The sequence below is a fragment of the Salvelinus fontinalis genome, chromosome 17 (genome assembly GCF_029448725.1).
Source record: "Salvelinus fontinalis isolate EN_2023a chromosome 17, ASM2944872v1, whole genome shotgun sequence".
Taxonomy (NCBI): domain Eukaryota; kingdom Metazoa; phylum Chordata; class Actinopteri; order Salmoniformes; family Salmonidae; genus Salvelinus; species Salvelinus fontinalis.
In genome coordinates, this window is record NC_074681.1 from 15,997,737 (window position 1) to 16,007,105 (window position 9,369).

General features: G+C 46.6%; 1 protein-coding gene across 1 annotated transcript; it reads left to right on the plus strand.

Annotated features, from left to right (window-relative positions):
* The first annotated feature begins 2,618 nt into the window (after positions 1-2,618).
* LOC129814572 (myocilin-like) lies at positions 2,619-8,335 on the plus strand. Its single transcript, XM_055867748.1, has 3 exons — positions 2,619-3,709; positions 4,383-4,466; positions 7,179-8,335. Exons 1-3 carry the CDS (start codon positions 3,226-3,228, stop codon positions 7,979-7,981), a joined length of 1,371 nt encoding a protein of 456 aa, XP_055723723.1. The 5' UTR covers positions 2,619-3,225; the 3' UTR covers positions 7,982-8,335.
* The last annotated feature ends 1,034 nt before the right edge of the window (positions 8,336-9,369 follow it).

Here is a 9,369-nt window from a genome sequence, read left to right on the forward strand (position 1 = left end):
ATGGACAGGGCTGGAGAAAAATAGGATGCCTGAAGCACCGTAACTTTACGTCAGAAAAAAACATTGGAGAGGTGAACGAACGTACGGTGGAAACACTGCTGGAGATTCCACAGTGAAACATAAAGTATATCCTGTTGAGCCAACCAGGGGAGTTTGAGTTTGATATTGTGGAACAAACACTTTTTAGTGAGTATGTGGTGAATTTGAGTTGGAAGCATAGGGGTGGATGACTGGGAAGGGGGGAGGGAATCGAAAATAAATCATCACTCAAGAAATGTTTTGAATTTGAGTCGACCGTAGCTGTGCCAAGAGTAAATATGCAAAAACCATTACTCTGTTCCCCCGAGGGGAGGGGGAGAGGAGATGGAGGATCTGTTATTATCTTAGTGATTCTCCCTGCTACCTCTTCTCTTCTGCAGATCCTCCATTCTCCCTATCATTTGTTTTTTTCTTTAAGCGACTATCGTGTCTGTGTAACGTTCGTCGTCGGGAGAAGGAGTGGAGGACCAAGGTGCAGCGTGGTAAGTGTTCATTATTTAATAAAACAACTGAACACTGAACAAAACAACAAAAACGACAAACGAACAGTCCTGTAAGGTGACGAAAAACACTAAACAGAAAATAACCACCCACAAACACAGGTGGGAACAGGCTACCTAAGTATGATTCTCAATCAGAGACAACGATAGACAGCTGCCTCTGATTGGGAACCATACCAGGCCAAACACATAGAAATACAAAACAAGGACAACATAGAACACCAGACATGCCCACCCAAACTCACGCCCTGACCAACCAAAATAGAGACATAAAAAGGATCTCTACGGTCAGGGCGTGACAGTCTGAGCCATGTGGTTCCAACCTGCTCCCCTGTCCCCTCCCTCATTCATAAACATGTGTGTGTGTGTGTGTGTGTGTGTTGGCACTTCACAAAACTGTCCCCCAAAACCAACTGACAGACAGACCAACTGCCAGATCTCAAGCTGGTAGCAGGCCAGGGAGAGGGAAGAGTAGAGAGGGTGGTTAGCCAGAGGGAGAGAGGTGGGAGGGAGAAAAGAGATGTTGGCTAGCCAGAAGGAAAGGGAAAGGGGGATACCTAGTCAGTTTTACAACTGAATGCCATCAACTGAAATGTGTCTTCCACATTTAACCCAACCCCTCTGAATCAGAGAGGCGCGTGGGGCTGCCATAATCAACATCTCACGTTTTCGGCGCCCGGGGAACAGGAGGCGGGAGAAGAAGGTGGCTTGCCAGGGGGGCGGGGGAGAGAGGAGAGGGTGGCTAGCCAGAAGGAGGGGGGAGAAGAAGGTGGCTAGCCAGGGGGGCGGGGGAGAGAGGTGGGGGGACAGGGGAAAGGGAGAAAGGAGAGGGTGGATAGCCAGAAGGAGGGGGGAGAAGAAGGTGGCTAGCCAGGGGGGCGGGGGAGAGAGGTGGGAGGACAGGGGGAAAGGGAGAAAGGAGAGGGTGGCTAGCCAGAAGGAGGGGGGAGAAGAAGGTGGCTAGCCAGGGGGGCGGGGGAGAGAGGTGAGAGGACAGGGGGAAAGGGAGAAAGGAGAGGGTGGCTAGCCAGAAGGAGGGGGGAGAAGAAGGTGGCTAGCCAGGGGGAGAGGGAGGCAGAGAGAGAAGAGAAGTGGGAGGTGGGGACTCCTGCATGTGAGGGGAAAGAAAGAGGAGGTGACTAAAACCCTGTCCCAACGTTCCTTAATGAATCACGTTGTAATGAAAGCTTTCTGTTACACAAGAGTGGGATGATGTCCAGTCAAATATTCCCTAATCATCCCCATCCTTTAGCTAGATTTATGATGCCAGAGTGAAGCAGCCAGATAAAGAAAACAATGGGTTAGGGAGGAAGGATGGACCGTCTGTGCTCACCACATTCCTAATCCTAACCACCCTCCAGACATCCTGCCCTGGCAGAGCAGAGTGCCCGACTGCCCTCAGGTGTACAGGTGAACTGGTTTTCCCTTAGATTTGGGACCAGGCTAAACTGGGTTGGCCTGTTGTGGGGGGCAAGGGGTGGATGGCAGCTGGACATCCCAGACCTGTTTAGACTAAGACAAGCAGACAGGATGCAATAGTGCATTCGCTGAACCTTAGCCCAGAGCTTACCTGTACTTCACACCTAAAATGCAGGTGCATAGGACGCTACCTAACTGGTGATAAATCCAAGAGATATTGGGCATTGTGCCTGGGGAGAGTTTAATCATATGGTGATTTCATTATATAACTATCGGCTATAAAGGAAGTAAACACTGAGTAGCCATCGTTACTATGATAAAGTGGATCAGACAGACAGACACAAAGATGTTCAGTATAGACAAATACAACCTATGTTTTGATAAATAACTGCAGACATACAGTATACTGCAGACAAACAACTATTACAGACAGACACAATAAAACATAGACAGAAAAAAAGCTGTGTTAAATTAACTCTATCTCAGAACACATGGTGTCACACCGCCTAGCTACTACCCCCCCCCCCCCCCCCCCCCATGCCCCATCTCAGATGTGCAGCCATGATGATCCTTGTCCCCTCCCACACTATGCTAGTTGACTGTATAAATATCCCACTTGCAGCGTGTTCTAACTCAGAGAACAACAGACAGTGACAAAAGACCAGGGAGAGGGAGAAGAGGCAGAACAATAACACAACCAAAAGACCAGGGAGAGGGAGAAGAGTCAGAACAATAACACAACCAAAAGACCAGGGAGAGGGAGAAGAGACAGGACAATAACACAACCAAAAGACCAGGGAGAGGGAGAAGAGTCAGAACAATAACACAACCAAAAGACCAGGGAGAGGGAGAAGAGTCAGAACAATAACACAACCAAAAGACCAGGGAGAGGGAGAAGAGACAGAACAATAACACAACCAAAAGACCAGGGAGAGGGAGAAGAGACAGGACAATAACACAACCAAAAGACCAGGGAGAGGGAGAAGAGACAGAACAATAACACAACCAAAAGACCAGGGAGAGGGAGAAGAGACAGGACAATAACACAACCAAAAGAAGGAAAGGAAGAAAAAAATATCATTACTACGCAAAGTCAGAAATAAAGAGACCACGCAAAGAATTCAACAGGATATAAACCTGATCTCGGCTGAAAGGTTCCATCACAGGTCCTCTGATCCATCAGAAAGAAAGAAAGAGAACAACTCCTGAAGGACCAAGAGAGTAATCCAGTCTGAGACCCAGGTGATCCATCCACCTGTCCTCCAGAATGTGGCTCCAGGTTGCCTTGTGTCTGTCCTGCCTGGTTCTGAGCTCCCAGAGCCAGGACAGAGCCTCCCTGAGACGCTCCAATGACCACACCGGGCGCTGTCAGTACACCTTCACCGTGGACAACCCTGCCGAGGCGAGCTGCCCCGGGGCCAGCGGAGGACCAGATATGGAGGGGGTGAAATCTCGTCTCACCCTGCTGGAGGCCCTGGTCAGCAGGCTGCTGGGGGGCAAGGGAGCAGGGGGAGAGGGTCCGGGGGCTGGGGGAGACAAGACCATCCAGGAAGCATACTCCCAGGCCATGAGAGATAAGAGCCAGCTGCAGGGGGACAAGGAGCAGCTGAACAGGCAGCTGCAGGGGCTCCAGAGGAGGGTGGACGAACTGAGTGCGGAGGCTGAGACACTGCGACAGAGACCCTGCCACAAGCACCAAGCCACTGGAGCAGGACTCCCACTTCACAAGCTCAACCAGAGACCAGCCAGCGGTGAGTCTCTACTGTCTCACATCATCACTTATAACCCACCCCTGAACTGTGTGAAAATGCATTATTATATATACTTTTAGAGAAAAGAGTTCCTAAAGGGTTCCTCAGCTGTCCCCATAGGAGCCCTTTTTGGTTCCTGATAGAACCATCTGTAGAAAGCATTCTACATGGAACCAAAAAGTGTTCTTCAAAAGGTTATCATATGGGGACAGCTGAAGAACCCTTTAAGTTTCTAGATAGCACCTTTTTTTCTAGGAGTGTATGTGAGTTAGGAACTGTGGATGGTGAGTGTTTGTTTATCTGATCTGGTCAAATTCAAAGTGTTATAATGTAAACTGAGTGGAGTACAGGTCAGGTTTCAGAATGCACTGCTTGGTTGCGTTAGCGGAATGGTATTTACCACACGGATGCTCCTTTTACAACTCTGTCACTTGTGCGTGTTGCATGTTGGTTTAAGTGTCTGTGATCCTTTGGGGAATGTAATAACTTAAATAGGGGGCTGCGCTGCATGTCAAATGACTGGAGCACATATCAAGATGCCTTCATGTTGTCAGTGTTTCATCTTTGAATGTGTTCAGGATTATTGATGCTGTATGTTTTGAGTTATTTATGACTTCAGCCACCAAATAAACCATTGAATAAAATGTTATTTCTCTCTCTCTCTTCCTCTCAGACTCTCTCTATCAGGAGATGAAGGCAGAGGTGACTGAGGTCCCAGCATCACGTCTCATTCAAGACGCTGGGCAGAACCACACAGGTCGTTTTTGGGATTGTTTTTGTTTTTTGGAACAAAACATTTAGAGTACAGATTATTGTATGGGACAATATACAAAAAAAATTGAGAAAGACATTTTTTATTGAGTAAATATATTTATTGGTTTCTTTTCATTGTGAAAAGAGATATGGAAAATGTAATGAATTGAATGTTATTTGTTGATGTAAAAATCAAAATGTACAGATTTTAAGGTTGGATTAGGGGTGGGGTCGACAGAAATTCTGGCAAAACAATGGGGTCCTGTAGAAAAAGTTTGAAAACTACTGCTCTAACTTGTATCTACCTCCCCCTGGTGGCTTCTTAAAGTCACTACACACCAACTACACTGAACAAAAATATAAATTTTATTTATTTATTTATTATTTTTTTATTTCACCTTTATTTAACCAGGTAGGCTAGTTGAGAACAAGTTCTCATTTGCAACTGCGACCTGGCCAAGATAAAGCATAGCAGTGTGAACAGACAACAACACAGAGTTACACATGGAGTAAACAATAAACAAGTCAATAACATGGTAGAAAAAAGAGAATCTATATACAATGTGTGCAAAAGGCATGAGGTAGGCAATAAATCGAATAATTACAATTTAGCAGATTAACACTGGAGTGATAAATCATCAGATGATCGTGTGCAAGAAGAGATACTGGTGTGCAAAAGAGCAGAAAAGTAAATAAATAAAAGCAGTATGGGGGTGAGGTAGGTAAATTGGGTGGGTAGTTTACAGATGGACTATGTACAGCTGCAGCGATCGGTTAGCTGCTCGGATAGCAGATTTTTAAAGTTGTTGAGGGAGATAAAAGTCTCCAACTTCAGAGATTTTTGCAATTCGTTCCAGTCGCAGGCAGCAGAGAACTGGAAGGAAAGGCGTCCAAATGAGGTTTTGGCTTTAGGGATGATCAGTGAGATACACCTGCTGGAGCGCGTGCTACGGGTGGGTGTAGCCATCGTGACCAGTGAACTGAGATAAGGTGGCACTTTACCTAGCATAGCCTTGTAGATGACCTGGAGCCAGTGGGTCTGACGACGAACATGTAGCGAGGGCCAGCCGACTAGGGCATACAGGTCGCAGTGGTGGGTCGTATAAGGTGCTTTAGTAACAAAACGGATGGCATTGTGATAAACTGCATCCAGTTTGCTGAGTAGAGTATTGGAAGCTATTTTGTAGATGACATCGCCGAAGTCGAAGATCGGTAGGATAGTCAGTTTTACTAGGGTAAGTTTGGCGGCGTGAGTGAAGGAGGCTTTGTTGCGGAATAGAAAGCCGACTCTAGATTTGATTTTGGATTCGAGATGTTTGATATGAGTCTGGAAGGAGAGTTTGCAGTCTAGCCAGACACCTAGGTACTTATAGATGTCCACATATTCTAGGTCGGAACCGTCCAGGGTGGTGATGCTAGTCGGGCGTGCGGGTGCAGGCAGCGAACGGTTGAAAAGCATGCATTTGGTTTTACTAGCGTTTAAGAGCAGTTGGAGGCCACGGAAGGAGTGTTGTATGGCATTGAAGCTCGTTTAGAGGTTAGATAGCACAGTGTCCAGGGAAGGGCCGGAAGTATACAGAATGGTGTCGTCTGCGTAGAGGTGGATCAGGGAATCGCCCGCAGCAAGAGCAACATCATTGATGTATACAGAGAAAAGAGTCGGCCCGAGAATTGAACCCTGTGGTACCCCCATAGAGACTGCCAGAGGACCGGACAACATGCCCTCCGATTTGACACACTGAACTCTGTCTGCAAAGTAGTTGGTGAACCAGGCAAGGCAGTCATTAGAAAAACCGAGGCAACATGCAACAATATCAAAGATTTTACTGTTACAGTTCATATGAGGAAATCAGTCTATTTAAATAAATGTATTAGGCCCTAATCTATGGATTTCACATGACTGGGAATACAGATATGCATCTGTTGGTCACAGATACAGTATCTTCAACAAATTGGGCCTCACAATGGGCCTCAGGATCTCATCACGGTATTTATGTGCATTCAAATAGCCATCGATAAAATGCAATTGTGTTCATTGTCCATAGCCTACCCATACCATAACCCCACCGCCACCATGGAACACTCTGTTCACAATGTTGACATCAACAAACCACTCGCCCGCCCACACAACACCATACACGTTTTCTACGGTTGTGAGGCCGGTCGGACATACTGCTAAATTCTCTAAAACTGCATGCTCCCTCAAAACTTGAGACATCTGTGGCATTGCGTTGTGTGACAAAACTGCACATTTTGGAGTGGCCTTTTATTGTCCCCAGCAAAAGGTGCACCTGTTTAATGATCATGCTGTTTAATCAGCTTCTTGATATGCCACACCGGTCAGGTGGATGGATTATCTTAGCAAATGATAAATGCTCACTAACAGGGATGTAAACAAATATGTGCACAAAATTTGAGAGAAATAAGCTTTTGTGAGTATGGAAAATTTCTGGGATCGTTTATTTCAGCTCATTAAACATGGGACTAACAGTTTACATGTTGTGCTTATATTTTTGTTTAGTGTATAATGTATATGCACGTCACCTCTAAAAACTAAAATAAATGAGAGATGACCATAAAGGTAGTGATCGTGATAATGAAATTTGAGAAAAATGTACTGTATATTTCACAAAGCACATATTCCAATTTACTTGACATAATTCCCTTGTGGAGACAAAGATTGAATTTAATGTAACTACCCTCTATCTGTGTCCAGGCTGTGGTGAGCTGGTGTCTGTGGGAGAGCCCGTCCTGCACCGAAAGGCTGACAGCATCACAGGGAAGTACGGGGTGTGGCTGCAGGACCCTGAGCCCATGGCCTCTCCATACGGAAACAAGACGGTGTGGCGCATCGACACAGTGGGCACGGACGTCCGCCAGCTTTTCGCCTATGAGGACATGGAGCAGTTTGCCAAGGGCTTCCCCATGAAGGTTATGGTGCTGCCAGAGCCCGTGGAGAGCACAGGGGCCACCCTGTACCGCGGCTCCCTCTACTACCAGCGCCGACGCAGCCGCACCCTGCTCCGCTACGACCTTGCCTACGAGAGCCTGGCGGCACGCCTGGACCTCCCCCACGCTGGCTTCCACGGCCAGCACCCCTACTCCTGGGGCGGCTACACAGACATTGACCTGGCGGTGGACGAGCAGGGCCTGTGGGCCATCTACAGCACCAGCAAGGCCAAGGGAGCCATCGTGGTGTCCCAGCTGGACTCTGAGAGCCTGGAGGTGAAGAGGAGCTGGGAGACCAACATCAGGAAGAACACAGTGGCTAACTCCTTCATGATCTGCGGTCGGCTCTACACGGTGGCCAGCTACACCGCCCCAGACACCACCGTCAACCACGTGTTCGACACGGCCACCGGCCAGGGCCGAGGCATGGCGGTGCCCTTTAAGAACCACTACCGCTACAACAGCATGGTGGACTACAACCACGCCCAGAGGAAGCTCTACGCCTGGGACAACTTCCACATGATCACCTACAATGTCAGCTTGGGGAGACCCAGCAGAAGCAGCCAATAAGAGGAGGCTGGGGATGATGGACTGGTGGGGCGTGAACTCATACGCTGTTACTAGAATATTATCAACCAACAACATTACTAACAGCTTTATAATCAGATCACAGCGAGGCCTGTTGCTACTCTGTCTACTACAATGCATTTTTTTCTACAAATGTAAATAAGTGAATGAATGAATGAATCTTACAATAAAATGAATGGCAGGAGATTCACTAAGGTGGAACTCCATGTAAACAGTCTGAGATATTGCTCTTCCTGTATTATATACGATGTATTTTACTTATTTTAATATAAAAATGTACTGTACTGTCCATGTTGAGTCTAAATTCAAGTTGTATCTTCACTATTGTGTATTATATGTGCTCCAATTACCATTTGTATGTCATTTGATCAATAAATATTAAAATGACAGATGTCCCTAAAGAGCTGATCAGTCTGCATTTGTTCAGTCCAGTGGCACGCCCCCCTCAGAGAGAGACACAGCTGCATGTGAGCTCTCACATTTTTCAACATGTTTTTTATAAAAGGATAGATTTGGAATTAGATAAACTTGGATTTTTCGGCAGGTACATATGCAGGATGATACCCTCCACAGCATTGCCTTCGCTCCAGATCAAAACTCCAAACTGACAACCTAATTTTGACCAAAATTAACGATAGAGATTACTGCTTCCAAGGTTTTTATTTTTCCAAGCTATACGGAGGGTGCTCTAGCAAACAAACAGCAGAGACCTGAGGACACCATCCAACCTGGAAATGAGTGAGTAGTGTTTGATCTGATGCTATTTTGAAAGCCAAGAATAAAAAGAAAAAATGGAAAAAATTAAACATAAAGTACATTACAATGATATATTTGACTTTCTGGGGACTGAATGCTGAGTTAAGGCTGTCAGGCTTGCAAGGACAGACCAGATACAACTTCAATTAGCACCAAGGTGTGAAGTAAAAGGTGCCGAGACCTTTGGGTCCAACAAGTGGCAGGAGTCTTTGAAGCGTCCTCTGAAGCCCCCTCCTGCTGTTCAGAGATCAGTCACTGGCATTTTCTACAAGAAATCTGCCTCCATAAATAAAAGCTTCTCCCGAGTGGGTGTGACACCTACTCCCATTGCCTGCTGCACTGCTGCTTGGATTCCACCTGCCGATCTGTTCATCGTCTGCCCTGGCCTGTCTCACCCTCTCTCCCAAGATTTTGCTTGCCTCCAGCACTCATGCACTGTTGGGGCGAGTGACTCTGAACTTACAATGGCTAGCCCCAAGTCGTTATATATATATTTTTTTTTCTTGTGCATTTTGCTACTTGCCTCATAACTCCTGCATACTTTGTTGACTACAAACTTTCTTTACCCAACCGTGGGACAGACTATGTTTGTTCCCACACTCGGGACTCTGACT

Bases quoted from the DNA above. Each gene is read 5' to 3' on its own strand.
- LOC129814572 (XM_055867748.1), top strand. From the start codon at position 3,226: ATGTGGCTCCAGGTTGCCTTGTGTCTGTCCTGCCTGGTTCTGAGCTCC. The intron at 3,710-4,382 runs GTGAGTCTCTAC...TCTTCCTCTCAG, and splicing joins CAACCAGAGACCAGCCAGCG to ACTCTCTCTATCAGGAGATG. The intron at 4,467-7,178 runs GTCGTTTTTGGG...ATCTGTGTCCAG, and splicing joins CGCTGGGCAGAACCACACAG to GCTGTGGTGAGCTGGTGTCT.